The sequence below is a fragment of the Solanum dulcamara genome, chromosome 3 (genome assembly GCF_947179165.1).
Source record: "Solanum dulcamara chromosome 3, daSolDulc1.2, whole genome shotgun sequence".
NCBI classification, from domain to species: domain Eukaryota; kingdom Viridiplantae; phylum Streptophyta; class Magnoliopsida; order Solanales; family Solanaceae; genus Solanum; species Solanum dulcamara.
The window spans coordinates 75,407,773-75,422,570 of NC_077239.1; the positions used below are offsets into that span (position 1 = coordinate 75,407,773).

General features: G+C 33.1%; 1 protein-coding gene across 1 annotated transcript; it reads right to left on the reverse strand.

The window, feature by feature from the left end:
* Positions 1-943: 943 nt before the first annotated feature.
* Positions 944-8,598, reverse strand: LOC129882976 (kinesin-like protein KIN-14I). Its single transcript, XM_055957502.1, has 19 exons — positions 7,807-8,598; positions 7,463-7,629; positions 7,101-7,244; positions 6,698-6,928; positions 6,532-6,600; positions 5,317-5,385; positions 4,955-5,032; positions 4,730-4,846; positions 4,552-4,633; positions 4,344-4,439; positions 4,077-4,250; positions 3,816-3,922; positions 3,552-3,730; positions 3,210-3,368; positions 2,859-3,112; positions 2,599-2,762; positions 2,317-2,499; positions 1,590-2,077; positions 944-1,411 (listed from the first exon to the last, which is right to left on the reverse strand). Exons 1-19 carry the CDS (start codon positions 7,928-7,930, stop codon positions 1,285-1,287), a joined length of 3,012 nt encoding a protein of 1,003 aa, XP_055813477.1. The 5' UTR covers positions 7,931-8,598; the 3' UTR covers positions 944-1,284.
* Positions 8,599-14,798: the final 6,200 nt, after the last annotated feature.

Genomic DNA, 14,798 nt, shown 5'->3' on the forward strand with positions numbered 1-14,798 from the left:
CTTATTCTTCAAATTTAGTATTACGAGTTGTTTCATTTGCTTCAGTTATCTCTTCTTCTTTTTTCTAGCGTTGTGACTGTTCTCTTCATAATTGTTTTTAGCATGATTTCTTTGTTATTGTATTCGTTTGACATACTTGTCTTTTATATTTTTTTATTTGAGTCAAGTGTCTATCTGATACAACTTCTTCACTTTCATAAGATAGGGGTAAGGTTGTGTGCACACCACCATTTTCAAATCCTGAATTACACTTGGATACGTTGTTATTGTTATTTTTCAATAGGATAAATTCCGAATAACGCACCCAAGGGTGTGACCAAGTAGTCAATGAAGTAGTTTAAAGCCATGAGGTTTCAAGTTTGAATCCCAATGAAAATAAAAATACTAGGTAATTCTTTCCATTTGTCCTAGCTTTGATGAACAGAGTTACCTGGTACCTGTTGTTGGTGAGAGGTGACAGGCATCTCGTAAAATTAGTTGAGATGCGCTCGAACACATTTTGCTATAATTTGAACCCATATACACACACCACTCAATTTGCTTACTTTTGAGCAGTTTTCACTTCATTCATTGACCCCTTGTACGTTCCTTACCTTGGGTGTAGCTCAAATTTTGAGTGTTTACCCAAAATCATTCTTAAACTATGTTTCAAAATTATATTACATTCTTAAAATATTATTCTTGGCAGAAAACATTCTCCAAATATTTAAAAGTTAACAACTTTCATCCTTCTGGAGTCCCGACTAAATCCAGATAACACACTGTAGGGCCCATTTGGGAGTGCCGCTCCCAATATGATTTTTTTTCATATCCGGAGCTCGAACCCAAAACCTCTGGTTAAGGGTGAATCACAATGTTATCATCATTGAACATACCTTGGACAAAATTGTTTCCCACTATGTGATAATAGTCTGTACAGCCAGGACATCAACAAAAGTAAGAATCAGAGAAAATTAATGGTTTCATAATCAACTTCAGTTTTTTACTATAAAGCACCACCAAACTAAATTGAATATGTGCAAAATGTACATGTCAAATCCTCAATTGTGACACAAATGTTATATGGAAGTACAAATTGATCTCTACAAATCTAATGATGTAAAAATTACACGCAACGGAATTATTGCCTTTTCAGATAAATCAAACTACAAATTTTGAAGGGAAAAATCAAATAGGCCAGAGAGACTTTGTTAGTAAAGCAAAAACAACTCTCTCATACACCCTCCGAAATAATAACAAAAAAAATAAAAGAATTGGAAACAGCTTGGCCACAATACATCCCTCCTACTTCCTGTTTCCTGCTTTTCGCTTAATTTCAGTTGGCATGGCGTGCCTCCCATTCCGCTGAGGTGTGTGGCCAATTCCATTTGTCTTTCGTGATGGTGAAGGCCCTACTTTGTAAGGCATGGTCCTGCCACAATCAGTTAAACGAAATGTTAAAGATGAACTGAGACCAAATAGAGTAGAACAACTATGGAGGATTCTTATGACTGACCCTTATTAGTTTGGAGATTGAAATGTAGTTGATTGATTGATTAACTATTATGTTACTTTTGAAGTGCAAAATAAATAGGTGAACGAGAGACTACCTTGTTTCTGGGCTCTTCGCATGCTTTGGATTTGATCTCTGGATCTTTGACTCATTCCCATTGGTCAAACTTTTTAGTTTGGAATTATTGAATTGCCAAAGCAAATCTGGCTCAGACGAATCACTAGTCGTAGCATCAAATTCTTCCAGCTCATCAGCAGGAGTGATGTCAAAGTGGTCACTCAATGGGAAAAGATTACTTGATTTTTCTTGGCACAATTTAGATGATTCTGAAAGATATTTCTGAGCAAAGGCATCAGACATGCCATTTTCAGATTCCCAATATCCAAAGGGCTTCCCCACACCATGGATAGAGTCCTGTTTGTTCACCATGACTTTGTCTACCCACTCACCTGTGCCCATGTCTTTATCGTATCCTATGTAGTTTTCACAAGGAATGTTGACTGGTGGCCAGGGAGGGGAATTTCCAAGTAACTCATCAAGATCATAGCTTGGCCTCTTTTGTCTGAATGCTGAATTACTAGATATCTGCACATTAGTAGATGTCAATCAAGGTCTTTGCATATTAGAACCACATCAAAATGGATGATCATAAAAAAGATTCACTAATGGTATCTTGTCCTCTAGTTTTGATATAAGCTTATTCAAGTCTCGTGCTCTTCCAAGTATTGCCACATCTATTTATTGTTTGAGCTAGAACACCACTAAACACTAAAAGACCTCGATATAATTGCATTTACAGAGACAGCCAAGTCTAAAGACTTTACCTCTATGTTGCCTACATCGTCCATTGGTCTCCTCTGGATATTTGAATCCGCTAGAATTTCTCTTTTCTGTGGGTTGGATTGAATGGGTGATGACTGCATGCCACATGGACTGCTCATTACCTTATGGTGCATGGGGACCGACTCCTCTTCCTTTTTCGCTAGTGCTGCTTTCAGAGTTGCAATCTGATAAAACCAAGATATTGTCCTTGAGAACAAACCAATCTATACTAGGAATATTTTTTTATACTAGAGAGAGAGCAATAAAAAGGAAAAAAGAAAAACCTGCTCTTTGAGCTCTTTGACATCTGTAGAGTCTTTATTTACTCGTGCGGCGCCTAGTTCAACAGTAGAAACACGTTCTGCAAATTTAAGTGTGCTAATTGTTTCTCCTACTGCTTCAGGTTCAGGGCTAATGTGAACGAACATCAAAGTTTTGGCTTGCCCACCTACAAGAAAGTCACATCCCAAAAAGCAATCTTTACTAGACAGAAAGAAGAGAGTCACAAGAACAATCGAGTTCCATGATTTAGCTTATATCCTACCTAGTGAGTCTTGCAGAAGCTGTGTAAGTTTGCTGTTACGGTACGGGACATGTGCATTCTTTTGGGCAAGAGCAGAGATAACATCACCCAAAGCTGAAAGAGACTTGTTAATGTGCTGAGCCTCTTTAAGTCTATCTCCTGTTACTTCAGATTTGTTCACTCTCTCACTTCCTGCAAGATCAACCAAATGCATACAACCACGAAGAATAGCTCCAGAAGCCAAGTTTCTTCCCTGAACATGCACTGTTAGGCAACTGCACATTCAAGACCAGACAAGTTAGCATCTCTGCTACAAGTTTCTTACGAAGCAATAGAAAGTAAATTAAGAGAGAAAAGATTTGGCATTCAAACCTGTGAGAGCGACTACTACGGTCATTGAGTGCTGTTGCACCCACTGAACGATTCTTCTGCCCTAGATTCATCAGATCGATAACGTCACAAGTTGAAGCCACACGAATCAAGCTTGCATCTGGTACAGTTAGTCCTTGAGAAGCACTACGTATTTCTAACGTAATTTTAGGTTAAGGAATGCAGGAAGCTTAAGCACGACGGGGTTGAGAATGAACATGTTGTATTAAAGTTACTTAAATAGTTCTAAATATAAGAATGTTTTATTGCCAAACATACAATATGTCCAGAAGAAGAATAGTAAAGATCGTTAAAATGCAAGTGACAAGATATTGAGAAGGATATCTTTTATTTACACCATCAGAAATTAGGAGATCCTTAACTTGCTCATTGTATATCTCGATCATCTGCACAGACACATCATAGTGGACGGTATCCTTTCTTTGTTCTGCAAGAAGGAATAGATCACCTAAAGCCCTGTAGTTTACTCCTTGACTTTGTTCGGTGAGATTGTTAGGTCCTGTCTGAATACCGCAAAAGAGCTTCTTAGCACATACAACAGAGAGAATAAGACTTTACTTGTGATGGAAATACATTTCTTTAACTAACCATTGTGTAGGTTTTTCCTGATCCTGTTTGGCCATAAGCAAAAATGCAGACATTATAGCCATCAAGAACTGATCTTATCAGTGGTTGCGTATCAGAAAATACTTCGCCTACCAAAAATTAAGAAGTGGAAATCACTGAAGAAAGCTGAGGGATAACAGAATTAAAAGTACAGTTCCAATCTTAATAAAAGGTAAACATAAATACCATTTTACCAATAATTTCAGATACAATATTAGATGCTCTTTTATGTTTGACATTTACCTTGAGTTGAGCAAGATCCAAATACTTTATTGAAGTTGAAAGACTTTCTCCCTCTGCCATTCTTTGATGGAATACTAATTGTAATGGTACCATCTTCTATGTGATCCACACAACTAGCAGAATTAGATTGCCCGGGCAAAAAGGGTCTTACTCGACAGTAAACCCTTATGCTTCCTAATCAAGCAAAAACAGACAACCTTCAGTTCAAAGCTTGAGTAAGAGATGAAGAAAGACACGATGACGCGGTCCAACACATAAGAATGTCACCTTTAAGGTCCTGAACTTGATTATAAAGCTTGCGATTTTCTTCAAGAACTCTATGATAACCAGAAGCTGCATGAGCTAGGCCATTTATGTGCATGCCTATAATGCAAGATATAATTAGGTGGAAACACCAATCAAGGAATCCACATAAACCCATGAGATCCCCACACCATACAACCAAAAAAAATAAAGAATTGTGCAATATTCCTACCAATGTTATGCATTTCCTCATGAAACTTCATCTGCATGAACTGCATACCCGCTTTCGTAGTTGAAAGAGTTTGCTTCAGGTTCTACAATAGGACAGTAAGGCTCATAAGAATATAGGGGAGAAATTAATTTTTCCATGTTTAAGGGTCTAATCATGCCTGTCGATCTTCAATGCTTACCTTAATGTCTCTTTGCTGTTGGTCAACAATGTTGTATTGCTTCACGTATCTTCTTTCAAGTTCTTCATCTGGCAAGGAGTCCACTTTCTTCTCTAGGGTCACGTTCCTTTGGTCAACCTGATTGAGAAGGAAGAAAAAATTGCAAGTAGGAGGGATCATGTCTTTTGACATGAAATTATACTTCTCTAATTAAAACAGTTGGATATTGTAAATTAGATACCTCACCTTTGCACTATCAGAAGTATGTCTCACGAGGGATTTGTTACCACAAGAACCAGTTGAATAATCTGTAGTTTCTTTACTCTGATGGAAGGATGTTACATGGTGTGTCAGAGCATAAGATGACACATGTAAATAACATAAAGAAAGTAGAGTAACTGTTCCTACTTCTTTTCACTTGTGTAGAAGTAGATATTGTAAGAAGGAATCAAAGGATGGAGTCAGTAAAAGAAGTTTATCCAAGCATAAAAATGGAAAGAGAAAACTGAGAGCACTGAATCAATAGTGACTAATAGGGAAGTTATAATCCAACTTCAACAATGAATAATCTTGTAATTGAACAGATAGATGAATATTGATAAACCTACCAGTTCAATTTTGCTTGCAACACGATGCTCAAATTCCTGAACAACCTTATTTAACACCGACTCCACAAGCTGTAGCATGCAGAACATTGCTGGAGTTTAGAACAAATGGCACTAGATACCAAATAAAATCACAGATAATAGCTAATAACTCTCCAGCAGTTTACAGGTGGTGAACTGCATGAGTCTGTACTATGCAGGAAGTTCTACCACCACATGCCTATCATAGGTTAATGAAACAAAGATGTTATATCTTTAAGGTAAATGATTAAGGAAAATGTTTTTCTAGTTAAGACAATGTCTAGATAATATCTATGCAGAAAAAATTCTGGTGCAGGACTTGACTTTCACGAGTTGTTGTGACAAATACCAGATAAAAAGAATTTAAAAGTCATCAGAGAGGACATCAACCATATCTGAAGAGCTAATCGTGTACATTGCTTTTAATGCAGAAGGATCAAGATTTCTGGTAACGAGGAACCAAAGGATATTGAACTTGTGAATTAAATAAACACACGTGATTTAAAGTAAAATCAAGAATGAAGAAACTCAATATTTTTCAGATGTCAAGCTAACAAGGAAAAGCCTGAGTGACAAGGCTGGGGTTCCAAGGACTACAAGGTCCAGAGTTAAATTCTACCAGACAACAAGGTCATTTGTACACTCTATAGTAAATTAACTTCGCATCTCCAATTTCCCCGACAGAGAATAATTTCCAATCAAATCAAAAAGAAAATTCAACGTTATGCAATGTTACGAGAAATAAAATCTCAGGTTAGTACAATGTTATACAATTTCTTACTAGTCTAAGTTCACTTGATTGCTTTTCTTTGTGTCTACCAGACAACAAGGTCATTTGTACACTCTATAGTAAATTAACTTCGCATCTCCAATTTCCCCGACAGAGAATAATTTCCAATCAAGTCAAAAAGAAAATTCAATGTTATACAATCTTACGAGAAATAAAACCTCAGGTTAGTACAATGTTATACAATTTCCTACTAGTCTAAGTTCACTTGATTGCTTTTCTTTGTGTCTAAGCACATTTGATGCTTGTGTGACACTCCCTACTTCAGCTGAAACGATTGAACAAGTGAAAGTAATTTGGAGAAAAATGTAGGAACAAGTGAAACGATTGAGGCTTTTGCAGAATTGCTTCCACATTACCCTACAAAAATGTAAACGGAAAGTTAATCAAACTTAATAAATTCAACTTACGTTAGGAACCTCTTCTGGCTTCTTATCAGTTAGAATTGCACGAACAAGCATGCTCAAGGAAGAGCTGGACTGTAAGGAGAAGAGTTGATTAAAGAATAGTCCATTGAATTCATTATTCTCAACACATGTATGTAATGCTTTCCTCAGTCAAGCAGAGGTTACCTACCGTTTTGTTTTTTTCAGCTTCAATGCATGCACCATTTATAGGTTTCTCATACATACTCCTTGACAAAGAATTTGTGAATGGCTCAGAATTTTTCCGCACAATTTGTTTCACTGATGCATTTGATTTTATATTTCCACCAAATTTCCAGACTCCGGTACCACCTTCTAGCTTCCAATCACTGTAGGATTTAAGTCCCAAAACACAATTCACAATCCTTGATGATTTTCCTCCCTGACAATTGTCAAGAATGCAGCTGTATCATTCAACAACTCTAATACTTATATAGAAATTCCAATAACAATCATAACAATGCCTATACAACAACACTAAGACTCAATTTACTAAGAGTCCCATTGTGATTATAGACTACTTTGGACCCCCATCAAATGCACTTAAGACTTACCTGCTCAAGATCAGATGCCTCAAACAAGGGAATCCCCAATTCCTGCACAGCAACTAAAAAATTTCTGACATTCTCAAAGTACTGGTATGCAGACAAAGCAGGTCCATCTGAGATAATTGCAGAGTCACATGGACTTTCAACAACCTGCAGTAGTTGATCAATGATAAAGGTCAAATCTCTGAAGTGAAAAACAACAATTCAAAGCCACCAACAAAAAGATCCCTTATCAAGAATCTTCTTTAACTTGAAATTTTCCTTTTTGAATGATCAATCTCTACTAGTATTGTATTGAGGGATTATTGTTTGATTGGTTGATTTGCTTTATTACGATTCGGAGGTAGATGGGGTTGGATTGAAATTACCTTGGGCACAGCCCCAGGTTGAATTCTATTGAGTACATTGCAAAGTATCATTCCACTCCTTAAACCAAACCTGAACTCTTCCTCAGATGGTTCAGCTGGCAAACTTTTAGCTCCCACAATTCCAACTATCTTTCTTATCCACGCTGCTGCGTCATACCTCCTTCTTGCTACAGAATTCAAACATAGGATCATCAGATCACTCAACATCAATGATTTGGAGATGATAATTCAAATTTCCAATTTATTCATAAAATTACATGAACACGCTAGTAATTACATTGAATCTACAGCCTAATCACTAATGATCAACCACAAAGTAAAAGACACAAAGGAGCAGAAGTTACCAGCTTCTTCTGCTTTACGGGCATCCAAATCAAGATTTCTTGATCGGCTGTTGTTACCATGCTGCTGAAGAACATCCTCTACTACAGACGTCACCGAGAAAGACAATGCTCCATCGGCCGCCATTTTTTTAGTTCAAACAGCTAAAGAAAACACCTTTATCTTGATAATAATGAATTCCTAAACATCAAAAATCCCTAAAAACCAACAAAACCCCAAGCAATAAATTGTCTGAAAGAACCCAAGAATGAAAGGTCAGACATCAAATCCCCAAAAACCAACAAATCCCCAAGTAGTAAATTGTCTGAAAGAACCCAAGAATGAGGGGCCAGACATCAAATTCCCAACAACCAACAAAACTCCAAGTAGCAAATTCTCTAAAAGAACCCAAGATTAAGAATTCAGAGCTCAGAACAAGATCTAAACTGATTGAAAAAAAGTATAATAAACCTCACCGAGGACACCCAAGTAAATGAAGATTCAATTTTTTTTCCTGTAATCTTCTTCTTGTATACACTACTACCCCTTCACCAAATACAAATTACACTACAAAGTACTAGTAATGTGTTAAAGACTTCAGTGTTGGCTTGCTTGATTCCTCTTTTTCTGCTTTTTTTCACCCACCCCTCAACTCAACTCACCTCTCTCCCCACGAAATGCAAGAAAAGCGCTTTATTTGCTTTATACAAACAACGAAAAAAAGAAAGAAAAACTGCTGCTTTGAATTGAATTTGTAGAATTTTAGAGCTACGTAGTTCCGAGCCTAATACCGGACCCCATTTGAATCCATTTTCTCTCAGCGCGTTGTATGACTCTTTTGTCGAGCAGGTGGTTAAATATTTGAATCAACTAGTAAGAGACTAGGAAGAAGCATTTTAATTCTAAAAGTAAAAAATGTATCAACTACGTCTGTATAATACATTATTTTTTAATATAATTTATATAACTGTGAATTCAAAATTTGAAGTTTATAAAAAATAATAATTATATCAGGTTAAGATACAAATAATAAATGGATTTACAGTCGAATATTTAGTACAACATCAATAATGAGTGAAATTCCACAGTAGAATGTGAGGATGATGATATAGCGTATGTCGATTTTATTTCTGCCTCATGGAAATATAAATATTTAGTACATGTTTTAATACATATATAAGATTTGATCGAAAGTTATTGAATTCTCATTAACTCATATATTACCTCTGAATTTGCTCCGAACTGTCATTAAGCTGTTTTAATTTCTTTGTCCGTTTTTTCTTCTTAATTCGTTTCAAATTTTTTGCAACTTCGTAATTCTAACTTTTCATATTACATGTTTTAGACCATAAGATTAAAATACATTTTGATATAGTCTAAATGTTTTTAATTTAAAATCATAAGATTCAAAATTTATTTTTACTTTTTAAAATTTCATATCAAATTAAAATGGAAGGAGTAATAAAGAACCAATAAAGATTATGACGAAGTGATAACTACCTCTTAATTTTAAATCGGAAACTTTGGATTTGTAGATTTAATCGGATCCAAAATAAACATCGGGTATTTGGGTGAATTTTTTTTTAAAAAAATAATAATAAAATAATAATAATAATAATAATAATAATAATAATAAACAAATTATTATACATAAATTATCTATTTAAAAAGTTTTTTTATCTGTAAATAGTTGATTCTCATATTGTCAAAACATGTATTATAATTTCATAATTTACCCCGTTGTCGCGGGGGGGGGGGGGGGGGGGAGGGGGAACGATTCCAATTTTTTTTTTTTAGAGTTTCCATGCTTCTCTGTGCTCATGTGCCTACCTCGAAATACTTTACTTCTAACCTTATAAGGTTCCGAAATGAAGCTTCCTGAGTCGCCCATTAACGTATTAATTAGTTAGTATCGCTAACCAAATGTCGCATCACGCATACATGATTATATTTATTTTCTTTTGCGACCAACTAAATTTTGCATGATCAAATTGTTAGTACTTATTAAAATTAAATAATTACTTTGCACAAATAAATAAATTAAATTTGATATGACAAGAAATAAAGGTTCATCATGTGATGTCAAAAGTTAAGGGAAATGAATGTTTCTTGAATAGATTGATTCGCACCACAATGCAAAGAATCCAATGTGGCAATCGAGGAGGCAAAAGAAAAAAGATTATGTGTGTTCGGTGCGGGAAAAAATATATTCTTAAAAAATAAGTAAATTCATTAAGTAATTATAAAATATTATTTTAAAATATATTTATATGTAATTTAGCAAAATATTATAGAAGTGAGAGATGGGAAGTGAGTTCGAAGATGGCGTGGGTTGGGGATGATCAAGGGATAGGAGTTGGGAAACAATAAACTTAAAGTATTACTTATGAATTATTATTTTTTTCTATTTTCATAACTTGTTTTCTAGAGAAAATATTTTTTAATGATATTTTAACCAATTAAACATAAAAAAATTAATTTCCTTCGTACTGAACACACAATAAGGAAACATTTTTTTATGTATAGAAATTTGAAAAGTAAGTAAATTTTTTACTTATTTTCTTATATATATTTGGTAAATAAGCATTTAATATTATTCAAAAACATTTGCATATACTCTAGAGAAGCATTATAGGGATTTAGAGCTATAGTCGGAACGGATGAAGTGATATGAGGGGTGGGTAGAAAGCTAAATAAACACATGAAGAAGTCAAAAAAATTCAATATCTAAATATAAATATAAAAAAATAACGTTAATCTTGTATATACAATATAATTTCCCACCTAAAAGAGTCTTAGGTTCGGATAAATCCCACACCATTGCTCCAGAGAAGTGTTTAGAGATAGGGGAGACAATCGACATGAAATATCATTGATAAAACTTGTTATCTCTATTTCCAATTGAAAAAATACTTTGATCAATCAAATATCAAAAAATTGGGCTAATTGAAATTCCAAAAAGTTAGGAATAAACTTTGTTACACAATTCTGACAGGAATGGGTCTTTTATAATTTTTTGGAGCAACAACAGCTACATTTTCAAAAGTGTTACTGTTTTATCCCTTTATTTCTCAATAATTATTCAATTATATTCAAACAAAAAAAACAAGTCTTATCTTTTGAAGCTTCATGCATGTTTATATTATAAATGGAGTAATAAATTTTTGTTATTTGAAATTTAAAAAATTGGCCAGCAGAACACGATGAATATGTCACCTTCAAAACAACTTAATATCACTGTTTTATTAGCCCACCTAAATGTATACAACTGTAGTAGTTGAGAATTTGTTTCCCTCCCAAATTAAATTCAAAAAAAGATTTCAAAATTTTGTTATTATTCTTAGTCAAGAAGAAGCTCTTTGATTATTGCAACAGTTATATATGCAACTACTTTCCTATCCAAAGGAATGGTTAGATTTAATTTCAAATTAAATGAGCGGATTGAATTGAAATTGAGGTAGTTAAAATGAGTTAAACTAGTAAATAACTTTCCAAATTTTACTTGGGCTAAAAACCAAGTTGGATCATGATACGCTCAATTTAACATGATTAATCTAAATAATATTGATGTACTTATATAAGAAGGCAATGATCAATAAGCTTATAATAATAATAATAATAAAAATAATATATCCCATTTTTTCAATGAGAACTTAAATTATTCACATTTTAAATTTATCATTGAAAAATATGACCTTACTTCAAGATGGTTATAAGCAGGGTTAAGATTATGATTTCTTTATCTAATAAAAGACAACTTACTAAGTTCTGAATAAACGATTTATATATTTTAACACGAAATATGATCTAAACTAAATTTACTAAATTTTGTCGAATTCGTAAATAGAACTGTAGCTTCGTCCTAGCCTTATAGTTACTCCTATTTAATTTTTGTCATGTTTTTGCTTTGTTCTTTAGGACTTTCCCTTTTCTTTTAAGGCACTTTCTCTTTGCGTCACTATTACTGTTGTTCTTCAGTTTATATCCCTTTTTCTATAAGTCCATAGCTTCCTGCAGTGTGTTCATGTCAATTTGCAATTGCTATCTTTCAGATGCACGGTAAATTTATTTTTATCAATAGTTTGCAAATAACAAACTTCATTACCAAGTGCAACGAGCTCGACTAAAAAAACATTCAAAAAAAAAATTAATTTATAACTTCCTTTAATAAATACGATATATTACACCAACTCAACCTCTTCCTAGTTCCATACGTAATATTGACCCAACCAAATGAAAGGACTCATTTAGAAAGCCAAAATAAAATTCCAAAATGTCTATATCTTAAATATTGTGCCACCCCTTACTAATTAATGGGCCACGTCTTAGTTAGGCTGAAGGTAACCATCAAATTTGTTGTTAGACAGTTACCTATAAATGAATCATTCACAATAACAAAATTAACCAAGCTTAATTCAACAAACTTTGCACTAAAATTTCATTGGACTTCCCTTTTAAAATCTTAGAAACAAAGCATCATTAACACTCCAGAAAAACATCATTAACTAAATTTTAATAATTCAATTTATATATACGCTGATTTTACGAATAATTACTTGTAGTTATTGTTTAGATGATTTGATAGTATTTTTTTAAAAGGTAAACTCGCAATTTGATTAACCAGTTGGAGATGTGTTTTTTATTTCTCTTATTGGTTAGTGGAAAAATTTATTAATTAAAAATTGTGTAAATAAATAAAATTAATAATAAAGCCAATAAAGGCATACCAGTTTTTAGCTAACGTTCGAAAATTCAAATAAGTGGCTCGGATACGAAGCTACTAGGTTAGGAGATAGGTACACATGGAACTTGTGATGTGGTGCTCACGCGTTTGTAGGGGCGTTAGATTAGCCTCCTGAAAATTACACTTGACCTATATTAACCCCCGCCCCCCTCCAACCACCCCCTCGCAATTTAAGATTTAATTATAATTTAGAAATTAACTTGGGAGGAAAGGCCAAAACTTATTAAAATAAAATAAAAAATGAAAAAAATGCGGTTATCTTGTTTGGACCTATTTAATACGCATTTCAAATAATATGTGTCTGAAATTTTGTCATCTTAAACCTCAAATACTGCATATATAATTATTCCAAAATGGATTTTAAAAAAATATTTATTACGAGCAAGGGTGTAGGTAGAAGTCCAATTCAGTCGTATCCAGTATCGTTTGCTCAAATAATATATTGTCTTAAGAAATTTATTATATAAGCATAAATATTAAGTTTAAAACTCAACTATTAACATTTAAAGTAATTATTTTAAAATTTAAAATTCATAAAATTAAAATATAGGCTCTGCTTCTAATTACGAACCGGATTAAAATAGTGATCCCAAAATAGGGTACTTGTACACTTCGTCTGACTGAACAAAACAAAAGAAAGGCTGAAGTCATAATAAGAGAATTTACAGATTTGATTAATTAAGACATCCACGAGATACATAGTAAGCATTAATTAATTGTAAATTTTTTAGGAATCTGATAGTGTAAGGAGCTAATTATATTTTATTATTATTATTATTTTTTATAAAAAATTATTAAATTTAGTGAAATTCGGATATATTTCAAATCACTCTGATACATCATGTTCCGATTTCGGATACTTTCCTCAACGTCTTAATACATTGTGTCTCATTTCAGATACATCACTCAACGTTTCGATACCAGTGGCGGATTCAGGAATATTATAAAGGGGGTTCAAAAAAAATTAAACACGCTAATTAGAAAAAAAAAATGTGCTTATTCGGATTCAAACCCGCGAGCTGAGACAAGCTAAGACGAAATATTGAACCCCATTTGCCACTGAGCTAGTCCTTTAGCTTATGCTCAGGGGGTTCAATGTTAAATATATATACATAAATTAAAAATTTTATCTTATATATACAGTGTAATTTTTTAACGAAGGGGGTTCGGATGAACCCCCTCAACTACACGTGGGTCCGCCCCTGCTCGATACATCGTGTACATCCTGATACATCGCGTAAAGTAATGCATCCAACAAAAAGTGACGTATCCAATCGATACATCGCGTAAAGTGATGTATCTATCCGATTGATACATCACGTAAAGTGATGTATCCAAGAATATGAGAGAGTAAGAATTTTTATAATTTTTTTAAATGATAATTTTTTTTAGAGAATATGATAAAATAAATTGTGTATTTAAATAATTTTTCCTTAATTAAATTGCCTACTGATTTTGATCTGGATTCATAAAAGTTTACAGATCTAACATCGTAATAAAACAGTATTTTATGACTAGATATTCATATCCCTGTGATAAAATAAAAAAATACATAAACAGTTACTACGTTATTATATTTATATATTTATAATTATTTATGAATAAGTTAATGTACGTAGAGCACGAAGCTTTAGAAAAAGAATAATTTGTGAAACTTGTAATCTAAATAATAACTTAACATTTATATAGCTACAAGAATATATCATTTAGATAAATTGAGAAATTTAAACTCAAAATTCAAAAGTATAAACTATATGTCTTAAGGTCGTCTAATATGTATTTATATCGAAAAATTTCACATTTTCTATCAAAGATGATACATCTCGATACTCGAATCTGAAATCTTTTATTAAGAATGAAAAATACTCCACATATAATCACATATAGCGAAAACATCATATCTCTTTCTTTTTTTTTTAATATATTTTTTTTGAGGGGGGGGGGAGAGGTTTAATGGTAATGAACTAATTTTTGGTATAGTGGGTATTAGGAGCTTTCTTGATTAGTATATGCGCATTAATATTGTTTTTATAGATGTATAGCTATTATTAGGAATATTTTTGGATTAATACATGAGCTGAAACTGACCATGAAAAAAAGGAGTGGTTTCCACTTAAAATTAACTATACATTATCTCTATCACAAGATTCACAACTAACATAATAAATACTAAAATAATTAAAATGTATTTTACCAACCCCTCGTTTAATTATTTCTAGTTTTGAAAGCCTCACGGGCTGAGCAACTGTGACTTTTGATGGCATTTATACT

Coding starts and splice junctions, on each gene's coding strand:
- LOC129882976 (XM_055957502.1), bottom strand. CDS start 7,930: ATGGCGGCCGATGGAGCATTGTCTTTCTCGGTGACGTCTGTAGTAGAG. Junction 5,386..6,531: donor AGCCAGAAGAGGTTCCTAAC/GTAAGTTGAATT, acceptor TGCATGCTACAG/CTTGTGGAGTCGGTGTTAAA. Junction 4,251..4,343: donor TCAAGTTCAGGACCTTAAAG/GTGACATTCTTA, acceptor TTGCTTGATTAG/GAAGCATAAGGGTTTACTGT.